The 18,998-nt window shown below is 41.7% G+C and overlaps 1 protein-coding gene across 2 annotated transcripts in view; it reads left to right on the top strand.

Annotated features, from left to right (window-relative positions):
• The window catches only part of SACM1L (SAC1 like phosphatidylinositide phosphatase), a 70,394-nt gene that overhangs the window by 46,303 nt on the left and 5,093 nt on the right, over positions 1–18,998 (top strand). Inside the window, exons 6-16 of one of the 2 annotated variants that reach the window (XM_061397046.1) lie at positions 1,656–1,757; positions 3,823–3,908; positions 4,696–4,782; positions 5,273–5,341; positions 8,024–8,103; positions 10,967–11,065; positions 14,714–14,852; positions 16,823–16,892; positions 17,005–17,077; positions 17,803–17,896; positions 18,004–18,096. In XM_061397046.1, the coding sequence (XP_061253030.1) occupies positions 1,656–1,757; positions 3,823–3,908; positions 4,696–4,782; positions 5,273–5,341; positions 8,024–8,103; positions 10,967–11,065; positions 14,714–14,852; positions 16,823–16,892; positions 17,005–17,077; positions 17,803–17,896; positions 18,004–18,096 (992 nt within the window). Of the gene's footprint in view, positions 1–1,655; positions 1,758–3,822; positions 3,909–4,695; positions 4,783–5,272; positions 5,342–8,023; positions 8,104–10,966; positions 11,066–14,713; positions 14,853–16,822; positions 16,893–17,004; positions 17,719–17,802; positions 17,897–18,003; positions 18,097–18,998 lie in introns of those variants that run through there. The other variant, XM_061397045.1, reaches the window with a different exon arrangement.

The raw sequence follows: 18,998 nt of genomic DNA, 5'->3' as shown, positions 1-18,998 counted from the left end.
AGTCTTCTTTAGCACTGTGCTTTTAAAGGATTGTGAATTGGGAGCTCAAGATGAGTCATTAGAGCTGATGATGCCAGGTGATGGAGAAGGATGAATCATTAGAAATTCATATTGCTAGTGTCATTTGATACTGCTGTTTTGAAAATTATTTAGCATTTCCTTGTGAATTTACTAGGCCTTCCCCTCTGTATACCCAACATGTTTATACCAGGAGGTTTTTCAAGAATGTCCACAGCACCAATGTTAGAACCGACTCTGAACACTGCAAGTTCCATCAGCACAATTAGGGCTTTTGTGATACGGTCCTTTCAGATTTCATATGACACCAAAAAGGACCAAACTGCTGCTTCATGCAGTAATGATGACTGTTAGGTAGTTACTGGGGGAATAAACAAGGACTTGGAGTTATATTAAGAGTGTTGTGCCATTCTTATAAACAAGCTGTGTGTTTTTAAGTCATGGTTGCATATGAAAAAGTGAAAATCAGTCGTGTCTGACTCTCTGGGACCCCATGGACTATACACAGCCCATGGAATTCTCCAGGCCAGAATACTGGAGTGGGTAGCCTTTCCCTTCTCTAGGGCATCTTCCCAACCCAGGGATCGAACCCAGGTCTCCTACATTGTGGGTGGATTCTTTACCAGCTGAGCCTCAGGGGAGGCCCAAGAACACTGGAGTTGGTAGCCTGTTCCTTCTCCAGCAGAGCATCCTGACCTAGGAGTTGAACCAGGGTCTCCTGCATTGCAGGCAGATTCTTTACCAAATGAGCTATCAGGGGATTACACTTAGAAGGCAGAAGACTGGTCTACACAAGCCTTGTGGGCAAGTAGACAGTTGGATGGGATCAAGGAGCAGATGGTTAGATTCAGGGTTTTGATACTGTTTGGAAGTTGAAAGTAGGTTTATAGATATTTTATTATAATACTGACTCGATGAACGTGAGTCTGAGTGAACTCCAGGAGTTGGTGATGGACAAGGCCTGGCGTGCTGTGATCCATGGGGTCGCAAAGAGTCAGACACGACTGAGCAACTGAACTGAATGCTTTATAATGGATGAATCAAACTATATTAAGAAAAATGCTATATATATATATAAAATAACCATGGCCAAACACATGAGGAAGGAGGAGATAATTTTTAATTATCTGCTTCTGAATAGTCTTTTACAATTTGACCTGTAAATCTTCATGTGCTTACCAACTGTTATTTGTAATTATGTATATAATATATATAATACAAATTTCAATAGCCTAGTCTTTTTTCCATTTCTTATTTGAAGGTTAATCTATTTTTAAATGTGTATGTTTTTGACTCAAAGATGATTTTTTTGTGATGTGGTTAGTATACTTCCACAAAGTGGTTGAGACTGTCAGGGAAAGGAGATCATATTATGTAAATAGAGACACTCTAATGAACCACTTAAACACACTGACTATATGTCATCATAGGCTTATTGACTTGACAGTACTTCACAATCAGAAGTAAAGGCTTGTGAATGAATATTCATGAAGAAACAAAGATCTGCATATTCTCTGTGCTTTTTTTTTTCTTTTTAGAGACAGAGTCATTCTAACTAGGGTAGAGAGATTCAAATTTCATCTGAAAATAATACATATGATTTCTCCACATGTTGTATTTTTCTTAATGTAGTTGAGTTATTACCATGCACTCATGTTCTATTAATGGAAAATACTTTGATTGGATTCTCATCTCGAGGAGGAGTTGTTTCAGAGCTGGTGTGCGCTATTATGTGAGAGGTGAGATGCATTTTGTCAGCGCGATTTGGTACTGGGTTATATCTGTCTCTAATTAGTGTTTGGCTCATGGTGACATGAATGTAACCTTTTGTATTTTATTTGTTTTCATTATCATTTGATAGCCTCACTAAATGTTTATCTCCTGCTTCATTATAATAATTAGGTAGGTCTTCTGTGCTTTACTCCAGCTACTGTAGTGACAGTCATTGCATTGTTCATGAGACACTGTAGACTGCTTCTTAATACTTTAAGATGAACCGATCATGTTATTTGCTGAATGTCTGAAAGCATAGCTGAAATCACTGTAGTTTTCAGTAACCTAAACCCATATCAGAAAGTATTTTTCTTTTATTGCTCTTGGTTTCTTTGCATGTATAAAGCTAGACATTTGACTTTGTGCCTTCAGCCTTTAAGATTTACATTCGAGCATTTGTTCTCTAGACTTGTCCTAGCAACATGCTAATTTGCTTAAACCAGGGTATTAAAATCTGTATTAAAAGTTACTGTCATCATGAAGAGAAGTTTCCTTGAATCTATTTTTTTAAACCAAAATATATCAGAATAAAACTGTGGATTTACTCTATGGTAAATCATGAAAGTTTTGGGCTAGGAGGTTGTAAAAGTCATTTCATTAATCTTTAGCACAGCAGAGGAAGAAAGGCATTTAGTGAGTTACCTGACCAAGGTTATAGAACCAGGATTAAAGTTAGCAATGCCTTTATGTCTGGATTGTCTGGGATGGAGTCACATTTTTTAATTAAAAGCTTTAAATTTGCAGTACAGTCAAGAAATATAAAAAGATATGCAATTAAAAATATTTCTCCTTTCTGACTGTATCTGCAGCGTCTTAGCCCTGACCAGCTGATCTGTTGTTGGTTTCTTATCTTCCAGATAATGTTTGTGTTATTGCAGCTGTGTTCTCCTTTTGTAGGCAGTGGTTGTATACTGTGTACATTTTCTTGCACCTTGGGTTTTTTTAAACTAAATATATACTGAAAATCCCTTCTTAAAGATCCTCTCTCTCACATAACTCTTAGCTCTTCTCTCTTGCACACTCTTACTCCCAGTCTCAGTTTTTAAAATAACCACATATTATCCCTAATGAAAATTCTGGGCAGAACCGAGTATAGCCCATGCTTCAACAAGTGGTTTTAGAAGGTGTTGAAAAGGCATTTTATTGCTGAATTGACTCATAATTTTTTTCCCTTTCTGGTAAATATGTTAACGAAAACAGTGATATTTATGTTACACCTCAGTGTTATGTGTTTTAAAAATATGTCAGATAGAAAGGATGTTAAATATTTGAGATGGTTAAAAATCTACTTTTTTTTTTTTCCTGATAATTTGAGTCAGGCACTAATTGAAAGTTGCCTTTGCTTATTTTTAGCAAACTTTCCTTAGTTAAAATAGATAATATAAACAAGATAGTAAGGTAATGCTTCAAACATTTGAAAGAACTAACTAAATCAAGGCTAAATAAGAGCAGTGCTTTTCAAATTAGTTTTTTTTTGGTGTATGCATGGAGTTCTAGAAATTATAGTATATATACAGTTTTTTGTGCTTTCATTTTGATAGTTAAAATTATCAGCATCTCCTGGGTTACTTGCATCATTATAACAAAAACTATTAACAAAATGGCCCACATTTGCATTTAATACTGTGTTTAATGGTTTAACTTCCAAAATGGTGTTTTTCAAACTGGGATCTATGTCATAATACACTCTCAGAGGTTTTTGAGAACTTGTTTTTTCTTAAAAGATGTACAAAGTTTGAGAAACACTGTTTTGGAGGAATTGTGTATATATAAATAATTGCTATAGTAAATAGCAGTCAACAGCATTTGTTTATTAATAGGTCCTTAATATTGCCTTTAAGCCCATGTAAATGAGCAAGCATCTGTTGTTAGCTTTCTGATGGTGTACTCTGCATTTGTTTGAAATTTAGTTTTGAAAGTACTTTTCCACTAATTTGAACTGACTTAATTCTCTTCAAGTTAAGAGTGAATTAGTGAGTTTCTTGTGTTTTTCTTATGTAATAAATATAGTTAATTTTTTTCTCAATTCAGGAATTGACTCCGAAGGCCATGCAGCTAACTTTGTAGAAACAGAACAAATTGTGCATTACAATGGGAGCAGGGCTTCATTTGTACAGGCAAGTTACCGCGTCTGTGAGGCAGCCAGCCAGTTGGCCTTTTCAGCTTGGGTTGTGGTTTCCCGTTATATCGTTGAAGGTTTTCTCCTTTTCTCTCCTTTTTTAAAGTAATATCGCAGTCTATGATGTGGATAGAGTTCACCCAGAATAAGGATATTCCATTAAGCTGGCTGGCACTCAGCTTCCTCTGTTTCCAGCCCTTGAATTAAATGCCTACAGAAGAGGATAGGGTAGGCGGTGCAGGGGTTGTGGAAATGGGGCATCTGTGTGCTTAACCCGTCAGACTTCTACAGGTCAGTGAGCACAGGACAAGCAGCTGGCTTGTGCCCGACCCGACGTGCCGTGCACGGCATTGTGACGTAATACCCGAGCAGTGGCTCACTTGGTGGTTGAGAGCGTTAATGGCTAAAAATATTTTTAAGTTCATAAAGGTACTCTTTTGAGAATGAATACAGCTATTTTCTCGTTTTATTATAATGCCAAATTATATAGCAGACATAACTTGGTAATTTTTACTTGTAGATAAATTGATTTATTTTAGAATTTGGGAGAAGCCCAACTGTCCACAAGTACCTGTATGTAAAATCAGAAAAAGTCCTTTCTAAATGTTTCCCCACCAAACACGAATTTAGGAGCAGGTAAGCATGAATTTGTTTCATAGTTAGTAGGTCATATGTTTATTTTTCTATTTTTCAGTCATTGATACTTACATACCCCTGACAGAAAGCTGAGAAAAACAAGTGTGTGTGTATATGTTTCTTTTTACATATCTTCTCTTTTTTTGTAGACTCGAGGATCAATACCACTTTACTGGTCTCAAAGACCAAACCTCAAGTACAAACCATTGCCACTGATCAACAAAGTAGCAAATCATGTGTGTATCTTCCATGCTATTTTCATTGATATGAATAGAAGCTTACTGGAATTATAATTTGCATATAGAGCATGTATTCCTCATAAGTCAGGCTTCAATGTCTTTGAGGCCCTTCTCCTTGGTTCTGGCACAGAGTGGACCTCTAAACCAAGAGACTGTATAGATGGCATATTAAAATCTGGAAAAACAAATTGAACGTCACAGTAAATTTTGATTTTAGAGATCTCAGTGAGATTTGCAACCTTACGCTGTTTAAAATATTTAGTGTATTCTATTTGAGATTAAGCTCAGAAATAAAATAGTAATATTGTAACTCAGGGTAGAATGGCTTATAATTACTACTTACTACATGGTATTAAGAATATCTAGAAGACAGCTTAATGTCATTCTCTTGAATATAGAGATAGGACATTTAAGGACATCCTTTTAACTGTCTTGGAAGTATTCTTGTAATGTGGTAAAGTATATAATTTTTTTTCCCTCTTTCTAGATGGATGGTTTCCAAAGGCATTTTGATTCACAAATAATTATTTATGGAAAACAAGTCATAATCAATCTGGTATGTGTCTTACATTTCTTGGGGAACAAAACCTTAGCATCTTTTTTTTTTTAACATGACAAAATTTAACCATTGTAACCATTTCCAAGTGTGCCGTTCAGTGGCCTTAAGTTATTGTATAGTGTTGTGCAACCATCACCACTCTTCATTTCCAGAAGTTTTCATCATACCAGGCAAAAACTCAGTATCCCTTAAGTAGTAACCTTCTATTATCCCTCTCACCTCAACTCCCGTTAACTATTCTGCTTCTGTCGCTGTAGATTTGCCTGTTCTAAGTGCCTCATCTAAATTATACTGTGTAGCGTTCATTCCTTTGTGTCCTGCTTATCTTAAGCAGACTGTTCTTTACCTGGCTCTGAGTTACTCTGTAGTGTCTTTTCATTCTAAGCTGAGGACTCTGCGTAGTGTTTCTGGTAGGGCAGATCTGTGCTGTGCTTTGTTGCTCTTTGTTTGCTGTGCTCACGTCCAGCTCTTTGCGACACCATGGACTGTAGCCTGCCAGGCTTCTCTGTTCTTGGGGGTTCTCCCGGCAGGATTACTAAGTGGGTTGCCATGCCCTCCTCCAGGGGATCTTCCCAACCCAGGGATCGAACCCAGGTCTCCCGCATTGCAGGTGGATTCTTTACTGTCTGAACCACCAAGGAAGCCCAAGAACACTGGAGTGGATAGCCTATCCTTTCTCTAGGGGATCTTCCTGACCCAGGAATCAAACCAGGGTTTCCTTCATTGCAGGCAGATTCTTTACCAGCTGAGCTACCAATTCCCTCAGCTTTTTTTAAAATTAAGAATATCTTAATTTCTCATTTTTGAACTACAGTTTTGCCAGATATAGAATTCTTGGTTGACAGTCCTTTTTTTTTCCTTTCAGTACATCAATAGACCATCTTGTGGCCGTCTGGCCTCTAAGGTTTCTGAAGAGAAATTGGCGTATAATTCTACTCAGAATCACTTGTATGTGATGAGTCCTTTCTCTCTTGCTGGTTTTAAGATCTCTCTTTGTCTTTAAGTAGTTCTATTATAATATCTGATGTGAATTTCTTTGGATTTGTCATATCTGGAGATTGGATACCTCTTGGATTTGAAGATCTCTATATTTCATCAAATTTGGGAAGTTGTTTTGCCATTTTCTCTTTATAACCTCTCTGGCCCTTTCTCTCCTTTTTCTAGGACTCCTATAGTGAATATATTGTGTGTTCGGTGGTGTTCCAAGTCCCCTAGACTCTGTTCAGTTTTCTGATTCTTTTTTCTTTCTGCTCCTTCAACTTGATTATTTAATTTGTTCTATCTTCAAGTTTGCTGATTCTTTTTTCTTCCTGCCCAAATGTGCTGTTGAACTCCTTTAGTGAATTTTTAGTTTGCCTTTTGTAGTTCTCAACTCCAGACTTACTGTGTGGTTCCTTAGAATAATTCGTTTCTTTGATCTTCTCATTTTTTTTCATATACTGTTTTCCTGATTTCCTTTACTTCTTTGTCTGTGTTTTCATTTAGCTCTGAGCATATTTAGGACAGTTATTTTGAAAGTTCTTTATAAATAGGGCTTCTATAGAGATGATTTCTATCAGTTTATCCTTTTTCATTAACTAAGCTTTGTCTTTTTTTTTTTGTATACCTTATGATTTTTTTTTTGTTGAAAACAGGCTATTGGATGTACATAATACAGTAACTCAGGAAGTCAGATTCTTCTTTCCTAGGGGTTTCCTGTTTTGTTTTGATTGTTGAATGCTATAGTAATCCATCTGTTTTGAGACTTTTCCAAACTATTTTTGCAAAGACTGTTCCTTGTGTATGCTCACTAAAGTCTCTGTTCTTTTAGCTTGCTTGTGTTCAGCTAACAGTGTGATAGAAATTTCCTTGAGTATCAGGCCCTGAAATAGACAAAGGAAAAACCAAAAAAGAGAACAAACCCATCTCCCAATTTCTGCTGACTGGTTCTGTGGTGGAGCAGTCCTTCACGTGTTTAGTTAGGCTTGCTCGGAACCTAGGGATTAGCTTGAGGTGTGAAGCCTTAAGGTCTTTTTAGGATTTTTCAGAGTGTGCATCTTGCTTGGGTATGCACAGGGCTTTCTGAAACCCTCCATGAATGTGGCTGCTTTTTAATATCCTCATTTCCCAAAGAGTCATCATTAACACCCCAGCTGCTTCTGCGGCTTTAGATGGTCTTTTTTATGTCACCGCCTGAAATATCTTGCCCTAGGCATCTGTTGGTTTTTAGTCCTCTTGCAGCTTATATGAACAGTGTTCACCACTTTCCCTGCCTGTGTTCACATTTATGCAGGACAGAGACCGCCGAGTCACTCCTTCAGATCAGAACAAAACATACACAATAGTTTGCAAATAAGTTCTCCTCTGCTCCCTCCAATTAGAGGAGGGGGACTGAGAAGTGGTGCTGCTGCTTAAGCTGATTGTCACTGCACTGGGAAAGGGTAAGGCAAGGGCAAGAAAAAGGCTACAAAACTGTCCTCCAGTTTTGAAGATGGCTTTATCTTGATTGGACCTCTCCTTGGTTGCTAGAAACCTTTGATTGTTTTCCAGAGTTCCTACAGATTTGGTTTAGACAGCATCTCTTTTCTCCGATGTTTTTGTGAAGGTACAAGAGCTTAAAGCTTCATAGTCTGCCATTTTGCTGATGTCACTGTCTCCTTTTAATTAAACTTAAAGCTGTGGTGGTTTTAACTTTTACAGGTAAATCAGAAGGGCTCAGAGAAGCCGCTTGAACAGGCGTTTGCAACAATGGTGTCTTCCTTGGGGAACGGAATGATCAGGTACCCACTGGGGTCTGTTGTTGGGCCTTTCAGGCTACGTGTGCACTTCACGTACATGCAAGTGCACAGATCTCTCTCTAGACACATTTCAGTTTGTGGTTTTTAAAGCATGATTTTGTTTGCTTGAAATTTTCTCTGACATAACTCATGTTGCAGGATAACTTCTTTTTTCATTTTTACTGGGAGTACAGTTGATTCACAGTGTTGTGTTAGTTTCAGGTATATAGCAGGGTGAGTCAATTACACACATACCTATATCCACTCTTCTTTTTTTAAGATTCTTTTTCCATATAGGCCATTACAGAATCCTGAGTAGAGTTCCTTGGTTCCCTTTGCTACACAGCAGGTTCTTACTAGTTTTATCTCTTTATATATTGTAGTGTGTATATATCAGTCCCAATCTACCAATTTATCCCCTGCCAGCCCATATCCCCTGGTAGCTGTAAGTTTGTTTTCTACATCCATGACTCTACTTATAAATGAGCTCATTTGTACAGAATAATTTAACAGTTGAGTTTTAATTTGAATTTTGGTTGAAATCCTCGCCTTGAGGCTTTGTGTTGCCACAGCCATTGGGTCTTTAAGTTCCTCGCCTCTGCCTGGTCCTGACCCCACACAAGCTGGAGCCGTTTACTCTTGTGTGGTGGCCTTGTCTGGAGCGGCAGCTTGTCTCTCCTGTCAGTCACCAGACAACAGTTAGAAATTCTCTGAAGCTCTGTCAGAAAAGAGGGGGATCCTAAAACATTAGTAGTTGCCCTGTGGCATGTGCAGGGTGATGAGTCAGCCCATTTGGAGCGTCCTGCATCCAGAATCTGGGCTAGAAGATGGGGGTGTACTCTGGTAGGAAGTGGTCACAGGCAGTGGGGAAGGCTTTCAAAGAAATGGTACTGGGTTATTTGGGGACAGTTTTTTTTAAGCTATAGAAAATTTTAAAACATAAACAAAATTAGGACATAATGAACCTTTGGGGAAGAAATTAAGTTTGTTTTATCCAACTCAAAAACTCTAGCAAATTCTTCAGACCCTTGCTTCATGCACATTTCTGCCTTCTCACAGTGGGACCTGCCCAGACATACTTTGCATGAATCAGAGAAGTGATTCCTGTCCAAGATGTGCCTTAAAATTTTCAGAGGAATTACTCAGAATATATCTAAGACCTGAAAAATCAGAATCTCTGGGTTTAAAGTCCAGCATGTATCATATATTCTAGCAAAAGTTTATCTCCTGGTTGCTAGGTTACACCCCTGGATAAGACCCTTTCTGTGTTTCAGAGGGTTTCCATAGGCGGGTTTGCAGCAGAAACTAACTTTGAGAACTTGAGGCATATGTCAGTCTAAAGTTGTGCCCTTGGTATTCAGTGCACTCGGAAGGCTCCTTCTGCCAAGAAGTGAAACCCTAAAGCTATTGTTACCGAAATACAATGATGTAAGACATATTCTGAGAAGACACAAACATAATTTTAGAAAGATGTAAGCTGAAGAATCCAAATGCATTTAGGTGCTAATGAGCCACTTAAATTCTTCAGACGAGTCTATGGCCATGATCAGAGCTCTCCAAAAATAAATACGATGCCACCAGTTTTAATGGAGCTGCCTTTGAAAGTGCTTCCCCCACTCTCAGTCTGCCCAAAGTCTAGCTCACAGTTGGCTAACTTCTGTCTTTATGCTAATGTGTAAGGTCCCTCTGTAGAAGGAAATGGTAACCCACTCTAGTATGGAGAACCCCATGGACAGAGGAGCCTGGCAGGCTACAGTCCGTGGGGTTGCAAAAGAGTCGGACACGACTCAGCAACAAGGCCCCACAGTTGGCTAACCTCTGTTTTTATGCTAATGCCTAAGGCCCCTCTTGTGCCCTGAGATAACCGCTGAGGTGAGAGAACCACGCTCTTGACCTGCTGGAAGCCCACCCTGTATTGGTGTTTGTTGTCCCTTCAGCTGTTGGAGCCCGGAAGTCACACGAGAGCGGGCGCCTAACCTGAATTTTGCTCTGTTGAGGACAGTGTAGTGTCCTTCTAGTCCTCGTCCTCCATGACTTGACTTGATGCTTGAACAGGAAGTTGGGTGAAAGTGGCTTGTGTGAGAATCGTCAGCTACCCTGGTGCCCGGGTTCTTTGCATTCTTCTTCCTCTCTTGACTTTCGAGAGGTGGTTAATGATTTTCTCCTCCCTCTCAAGGGGCAGCATTTTCAATTCCTCGGAGGACACCTTCACTGTTAGGTGTGTTCCAGCTTTGAGATTTATGCCTCTTAAATATCCGATGACTGAAAACAACCCATTCCCGGTTGGCAGACCAGAAAGTTCTCTCTACCACTTGTGTGTGTGATGTGTGGCTGTTGATAAAGTGAATATTTTGGCAGGATGAACAAGTAACAACCGGAGTAGGCACCATCCTGTTTCTGTTCTTCTCACAGCCTCAAGCACGCAACACAGTCCAGCCCTCCTTGGCCTGAATCGAGTTTGACCATTTAGAATATCTTAATTGATAGGAAAATCAGAAAGGGGCCCTATTCTTGGCACCCGGGGCAGAGAATAAATACACAGCAGATAGCTCAGTTGGACACGCTACTTTATATTAACAGGCCTCATTGCTGTGCCTTTTGCTAGGCTTACTGACTCCTATCTTAGGGCCTCTAGAAAAACATGTAAAGATACTAGTGTGTGTTGTTTTCCTTCAGTAGATATGAGCATGAGAAGGTCAGCACATCTGTGCATGCCTCTGTGTGTGTGTATGTATAGTGGTAAACCCAGAGTAAATGTATGTTCCTAGGTGAAATGTATTTAGAGAGGAAGATCAGCTTATGAGGTATTATTAAAGAAAAAATGATTAATTTGTAGTCACTTTCTGAATATCTTTTGTTTTGTTAGGTACATTGCCTTTGACTTCCATAAGGAATGTAAAAATATGAGGTGGGATCGGCTAAGTATTTTATTGGATCAGGTAGCAGAAATGCAAGATGAATTAAGGTAAGTTCTGCTGTTTCTCTGTGGAAATTGAGGGATGAGATAGGTGCATACATTAATCACATATGTTATGCATTAGCTAACAGACCTGTAGTTCACTGGGTTCATACCACTGGTCTGTTCTCATTTTTAGTTTGTGTTTTTTTCCTGAAAGATTAGGCTTGGTGATTTTTAAGTATTTTAAAAATCTTAAAAATGACCCAAGTCTAGGTATTTTCATATTTTTATGTATTATCTTCTACACATTTACAAAGTTTAACACAATTAAAGATAGTTTGCTACTGTTTTATGTTCAGTTCTTTTCACTAAATGTTTTGTTACTTTCTGTTGTTAGCCTGCCAAGACTGTAATGTCAGCATGTAGTGGCTTTGCTGTGTTCCACTGTGTCATAGCACAGTTAGCTGAACGCTCTTCTTCACATTGGGCATCTGGTTCATTTCCTTTTCTCTTCCTTCCCTCAAAGACTGTGCTTCAGTGAATCACTGGGTATAAATATAGTTTTACTTCCGTTAAATTGTTTCTTAAGTTCTTCAGGGTAGGATAATGGACTGAAGGGTCTAAATATCTTTATGGTACTTAGGTGTGTTAAGGTGTTAATTACTGTGTGGCTTCATAGATGGACTGTACTCTATGCATATCAGTCTTGACCTGTTTTAGAGCCAGAAGTAGGAATCTGGAAGCTAGTCTTATTTTGTTTTTGCCTTTGTAGTTCTAATCCTGGCAAGCCAAATGTACTGTGTGAATTTCAGTTTCATGGTAACATAGTAAAGCTTCTCCTATAGTTATTTGCTCAGCTTTAAGAAAAAAATATTTTTATACATATTAAGTAATACCTGCTGCTAAATCGCTCAGTCATGTCCAGCTCTGTGCAACCTCATGGACTGTGGCCCACCAGGCTCCTCTGTCCATTGAATTCTCCAGGCAAGAATAGTGGAGTGGGTTGCCATTTCCTTCTCCAAGAATTGCCTCTGCCTTCTCTTTAATTACAACCTTTTGTTTCATGTTTTTTAAAATCTTTGAGAGTCTCTATATTGGTAATGAAAGAAAAGTGATGTCGCTCAGTTGTGTCTGACTCTTTGTGACCCCATGGACTGTAGTCTACCAGGCTCCTCCGTCCATGGGGTTTTCCAGGCAAGAGTACTGGATTGGGAGTGGGTTGGGCCAATACTGGAGTGGGTTGCCATTTCCTTCTCCAGTAATCCCAGCTATAGTTAGTTTAATCTGCCTTTTTCCCCCACCCCCACCCCTTCCCCATGAGGTTTTGTTTTGAGCATAGCTAGTGTAGAGGGGTTGACCTCTATCATTACTGGGGTGTAGACAAACATTGTCGGGGGGTGTTTCCTTGAGTTCACCTGTTAATTGCAGCCCCACAAGAGTTAAGAAAGGAGAGATTGATGCCAAAATCTGTGTCCATTGTGGTCACCATGTTCCACAGGGACAGTAGACGCCTTTCACGAAACTGTGACGTTCAGACCTCTCTGCACATTTGTTCTCAGGGTCTTGGGGGAAAGTGGAAAGAATCTGGGCTTTGGGGCCCTATCCAGAGTGTTTGAAATCTCAGTTTGCCTCTTATTAGCCGTGTGAACAGGAGCAAGTTAATCTTCAAGCCTTGATTTCTCCATCTGAAAAGTGGAGATAATAATACTTATCTCTTAGACCTGTTCTGTAGTTTAAGAAGTAATCTTTATAAAATATGTAGTATTTATTTTATAAGCATTAGAGACATTACTTTGTCAACAAAGGTCCATCTAGTCAAGGCTATGGTTTTTCCAGTGTGGTCATGTATGGATGTGAGAGTTGGACTATAAAGAAACCTGAGTGCCGAAGAATTGATGCTTTTGAACTGTGGTGTTGAAGACTCTCTTGAGAGTCCCTTGGACTGCAAGGAAATCCAACCAGTCCATCCTAAAGGAGATCAGTCCTGAATATTTATTGGAAGGACTGATGCTGAAGCTGAAACTCCAGTGCTTTGGCCCTCTGATTCAAAGAGCTGACTCATTAGAAAAAACCCTGATGCTGGGAAAGATTGAGGGCAGGAGGAGAAGGGGACGACAGAGGATGAGATGGTCGGATGGCATCATCAACTCGATGGACATGGGTTTGGGTGGACTCCAGGAATTGGTGATGGACAGGGAGGCCTGGCGTGCTGCGGTTCATGGGGTCGCAGAGAGTCAGACGCGACTAACTGAAAATGGGGTGCCAATGCTCACATGCACTCTATGTATACATACTCTGATTGAACCTCACTGGTTTGGAAGGAACCTCTGGTATATCTTTAGTCTAAACACATTCTTTTAAGCTGGGTTTGCTTTTTTTTTGCGTCCTGACATGGTATCTTAGTTCTCTGACCAGGGACCTAACTCATGTCCCCTGCATTGGAAACATGGAGTCTTAACCACTGGACTGCCAGGGAAATCCCTTAAGCCCATGTTTTTTAAGGTCATGATTTTTAGCCTGTGGTGAATCTACTGTATTTCCCCTTCACTTTTTGATTTTAGGGAGTAACTGTGGTTAATTTAATACTGTTTAGTATTCATCGTATTTTTCGTCCCATACCCTCTGCCAAGCGCTTTGTATGCATTATACACGATCTCATTGAACTGTAGAGCAGCCTGTTAGTGGTGCTGCCATCTCCACTTTGTGGATGAAAAAATACAGGCTCTGAGAAATTAGGTTATTTACTTAAAATTACACAGCTAGTAACTTGCCTGGGAACTAAGGCTAGCAAACTTTGCTGGCAAAGTCTATGCTCCTCACCACCACACTATATGTTGTAAAATTTGGGGGTTCATAGAATTATCTGAACATATTGTTAAAAATGATGGACCCACAGGAACTTGTAACTGTGTTTGGCTCCAGTGCAGACATCTGGGTGGTTCGGGGGAGAAAGTAAAGCAGATTTTTCAAGTAATACCCTATTATACCCTATAAACTATGTACTATTTGCATATATTAGCCATTTGAAGAAGGGATTTGTAAATGTTTTTAATGCACAATATCCAATCCTTTCTTCGGAGATTCTTATTCAGTTTATTTCTGAGTCGTTTGCTAAAAATGAAGATCAAGCACGTTCATTTCTAATGAACAACTCAGGGAGTCGTGATGCAGCACAGGGACTGAGGGGCGGGTCATAGTTGCTACGTCGAAGGAAGCCCTCTTCCGGCCTTGGGGAGACATGGTGTTGCCCATTGCATCTGTTACAATACTCCCAGCTCCTTTTTCACATCTGTTGGCTGAAGTGACCTTGATGCTGCAATTGTTTTGAGATAGAGTCTGTCTTGCCTGTTCTGTTCAAACTTCCTTTTGGTCCTTGGTAATCAAATATACCTGAACTGTACATTTCCTGTCTGTCCTTTAATTTACCGGCTTTAATAATGTTTCTGACATAGACCTGTGTTATAAGAGGACTGTCCTTAGTGGGAGGGCTTCTCTGATAGCTCAGAGAAGAATCCGCCTGCAATGCAGAAGACCCTGGTTTGATTACTGGGTGGGGAAGATCCCCTGCTACCCACCCCAGTATTCTTGGGCTTCCCTTATGGCTCAGCTGGGAAGGAACCTGCCTGCAGCGTGGGAGACCTGGGTTCGATCCCTGGGTTGGGAAGATCGCTTGGCTGGCTTTGGTATGAGAGTGTTTATACAAATATGTTTTAGTTATTTTCTAGTAGACCCAGCCGGCGTGGTGCTGAGTACCCAGGAGGGCGTGTTCCGCAGCAACTGCATGGACTGTCTGGACCGAACCAACGTGATCCAGAGTCTGCTGGCTCGCCGTTCACTTCAGGCCCAGCTTCAGGTGCGCATGCTTTTTTTCTTCTATTAAGTAAACAATTTTTGAAAACCAATAATAAACACATTCATATGCCCCCGCCCTAACCCAGCTCTTTGTGGTTTTGTGTCTTGGCATCCATGGGTATAGTTTGTGCGTGCCCGCGGTCAGTGTGTGTATACGGTTGTAAAGTCTGCTCTTTTGCTCTAGCATTATAGTTTTTTAAGAGTTGTACTGGTGTGCTGTAATTCACTAAGCCATTTAGGTTGCTACATTTTTGGCTTATAGATGAGATTGTAGAGAATACACCTGTGTATATTATTAGCTTGAATTATTTCCTTCAAGTTAACTCGTTCTGGGTTAAAGAGAATTTCTGCTTTCCAAGGGGCTTCCCAGGTGGCCCCGCTTGCCAGTGCAGGAGACAAGAGAGACGTGGGTTTGACTCCGGGGTTGGGAAGGTCCCCTGGAGGAGAGCATGGCACCCCACTGCAGCATTCTTGCCTGGAGAATCCCATGGACAGAGGAGCCTGGCGGGTTGCAAAGCGTTTGACTCGCTGAAGCGACTTGGCATGCATGCATACTCTCCAAGGGGGTTGCACCAGTTTACCCTAACACTAGCCAGCAATAAGAAAAGAGTCTTGCTAGCATTGTTTTTATTGAGGAATGTTTTCTTTTCTAACGGTACAGAGTAGCACCTCTTAAGTTGTTTTGTTTGCATCTCTTTTATTGTCGGCAAGGGATGTTAACACCCAGGGAAATACTCGTGACACAGCTTTGCTTCACCAGTGTGACTGTTTTTGAGAAAGAGTAGGTATAAATAGTTTCTTTTGTTTATATATGGAGTTAAAAATACATACAGCCTAGATTTTCGGACCGCAGTCCTGTTTGTCGTAGGGAGCAAACAGAATGCATCCCAAATGGTTTCCGCCTAAATCATTTGTAAGAATTTGTCTTTGTTTATGGCAATTCTGTGGAACTTGGGGAAGAATTGTGGAGTAAAATCCCTCCCCGAATCCTCACGTACTCATGCTGAAGGCGTGCTCACCGCCTTTGAGTACTCCAGCTTGTGTGATACTGAGTCCTTGTCAGTCTGATGGATTTACTTCAGAGGATATTTTTCAATAGAAACCATATTGGGACTGGTTATTTCCAAGGCTGGTTAACAGGAATCTATTGGACTGGGTTCTGTAATCTGTATTTAACTAATTTACATGCTAAAAACAGTCCTATACAAGCTCAGCAACCTGCAGAGAGCCTTCGGGCAGGAGCTTCTCCAGCCTCAGGGCCCGCTGACGGGCCTCCAGCTGTGCCTGTCCCCTTCCAGAGAGGGCCGGTCACCGGGGTGGGCAGGCCCTGTGCTGGGGGAGTGAGGGAGGGCTCATCCAAGGCGAGCAGTGAGGATAGTGGTTCTAAGAGGCTTGCGGGCCCGAAACAAAGACCAAGGTAGGAGTCCCTAATCTGTGGTCAGTGAGCTCCAAAGGGGAGTCCATGGAGAGACTCGGGCTGCCCGGAGTCCTGAGATGACCTGCAAAGGGCCGTGCTTCTGTGCAGTCTGTGGGGAGGGAGGGAGGTAGCATTCCTCTGGTTCTCAAAGGCCCCTGGCTAGGGTAAGTGTGGAGGGCAGCAGTCTGGGTGGTGAATTGTGAGGCGGGCAGAGGGTCCAGGTGGTGGGAGGTTGGGGGTGGTGGCAGGGAAGGAGGGAGCACTGACTGCATACTCCCGCCTTTACCTCTGCCCCTGTCTCTGGGTTTACACAGTTCTGCCGCCGGTGCTATGGTCTGGGGCTCGGGAGAGAGGGGCTGTGGGCGGATGGGAGCCCAGAGAGAGGCTTTGCAGCCGGGCCGAGCAGGAGAGGGCTGTGGTCCACGCGTACAAGGAAGACATCTCCTGGCTGAAGCCAGCAGCCACGTGAGACTCTGTGGAGACTATGCTTTGTGTTCTGAATCACACGTGCTGAAATCTGTAGCATGTAAACATGGGTATGACTCTTGTTGCAGAGACTAGGAGTTTTGCACGTGGGACAAAAACTCGAAGAACAAGATGAATTTGAGAAGATTTACAAAAATGGTAGGTCATTTCTTGAACAGAGGCAAGGTTATTCAGATTTTGAAGTAAATATTTTGGACTTAGAGCATTGGTGTCAATGATTACTAACTGATTTTTCCTCTCCCCTCCACAGCCTGGGCTGACAATGCAAATGCTTGTGCCAAACAGTACGCGGGAACCGGCGCCTTGAAGACAGACTTTACCAGGCAAGCCGCGCTGAAACCGCGTCAGTCCAGGGCTGCACAGCTCCGGTGCTTGGCAGACCGCTCGCGCAGCTTTTACCCAAGAGCACCCACTGGTGCCTGGGCCTCGTTCCAGACCGTCAGCTGGGACTCAGGGGAGAGGAGGCCCAGGCACCGGTGGCTTCGTGGCGCCCCTGGGTGATGCTGGTGCACAGTGGGGTTGAGCGCCATGGCGCCTCAGCTCCTCTCAGCCACCTGCTGTGCACCTGACTCACCCAGGCCCTGCAGCAGGTCGGGGAGGGGCCTGGGACTGTGCCTGTGTGATGCTGGGGCTGGTTTCAAGGAGCGTACTGGGGAGTGAGAGGTTGGAACGCTGTGAATTTGTTACAGATGTGGTTGGGTCTTTTTCTGCCGTATGGATTCCCTGGGAGCAAGATAAGGTTTCTAGTCTGTTTGCTTTATACCGCTTAGCCTGGGCTGTGTTTCTCTTCTTGCTTCTTGTCTTTGCAAGGGGAACTGAGCGTGTTTCCTCTCTGTGTCTACTGTGTAAGGCTTTAGAAAGAGGATGCACATTTCTTGGACTCAGTACTGCTTTCTTTTGTGACATGTCTCCTTTATATATTCAGGAATTGTAAAAAAGAAATCTTTACAATTTACTTATCTCCATACCACGTACTTATTGGCTATAAACAGTGTGAGAATTTAATATGCAAATCTGTGATTCAAAACTTAACCTCTTATTTAACCAGAACTGGGAAGAGAACTCAGTTGGGACTTATAATGGATGGCTGGAACTCACTAATACGGTATTACAAGAACAACTTTTCTGATGGATTTAGACAAGTAAGTTTGTTTTCTGATGCTAATTTGTGGTTATTTGGTGGCTGTATCTTTGTACTGTTCCCCATACCTAATTTGGGAGTTACTGTTTCCCTTTTTTTCTCTTCTAGGATTCCATAGACTTATTTCTTGGGAACTATTCAGTGGATGAATTAGAATCTCATAGTCCTTTAAGTGTTCCAAGAGATCTGAAATTCCTGGCTGTAAGAAACCTTTTATGTTTTTTAAGTTGTTAATAGCATTATGACTGAAGGTACAGACGGTCCAACTCCCCTTGACATAAAACATTATGTGTTGTTCTAAATGGAATATAAATACTTACGTTGCCCCAAGGAGCAGATCAGGGAGAAGAGTGGGGTAACTTTGGAATGTTGTCTTCTCTCGAACTTGACTGTCTTTTGCAGCTCCTTTGTTTTGTTTTGTTAACTTTTACAGTGCTGTCTTGGTTTCTGCTGTACAGCAGCGTGAATCAGCCATAATTATACATAAAGCCCGTCTCTGCTGCGCCTCCCTCCCTTCCCCATCCGGCCCCCTCCAGGTCAGCACAGAGGGCCGGCTGGGCTCCCTGTGGCTCCCAGCAGCTCGCCACCAGCTCCATTCTACACATGATCGTGTGTGCACATCAGTGCTGCTTCCTCCGCCCGTCCCACCCTCTCCCTCCCCGACTGCGCCCACGTGCCCGTCCTCTCCATCTGTATTTCCTGCCCAGCAGACAGGTTCATCGGCACCGTTTTTCCTAGATTCCACGTACACGGGCGCATGCACAGTATTTGCTTCCTCTCTGACTTCACTCTGTAGAGCAGTCTGGGCTCATCCACCTCGCTAGGACTGATGCAAACTTGTTCTTTTTTTTATGGCTGAGTAATACTCCGTTGTATATACGTACCACATTTTAAAAAATCTATAAACAGTAAATGCTGGAGAGGATATGGAGGAAAGGGAGCCCTCTTTCACTGTTGGCAGGAATGTTACCTGCATAGCCATTATGGAGAAAAGCATGCAGTCCTTAAAAAACTAGGAACGATCTGCCATATGACCCAGCAGCCCCACTGTTGGGCATATGCCCCGAGAAACCACAGTTCCAAAAGACACGCACCCCGGCGTC

Source organism: Bos javanicus, chromosome 22 (genome assembly GCF_032452875.1).
Source record: "Bos javanicus breed banteng chromosome 22, ARS-OSU_banteng_1.0, whole genome shotgun sequence".
In the NCBI taxonomy this organism is placed as follows: domain Eukaryota; kingdom Metazoa; phylum Chordata; class Mammalia; order Artiodactyla; family Bovidae; genus Bos; species Bos javanicus.
This window is presented reverse-complemented; position numbering and strand designations above follow the sequence as displayed.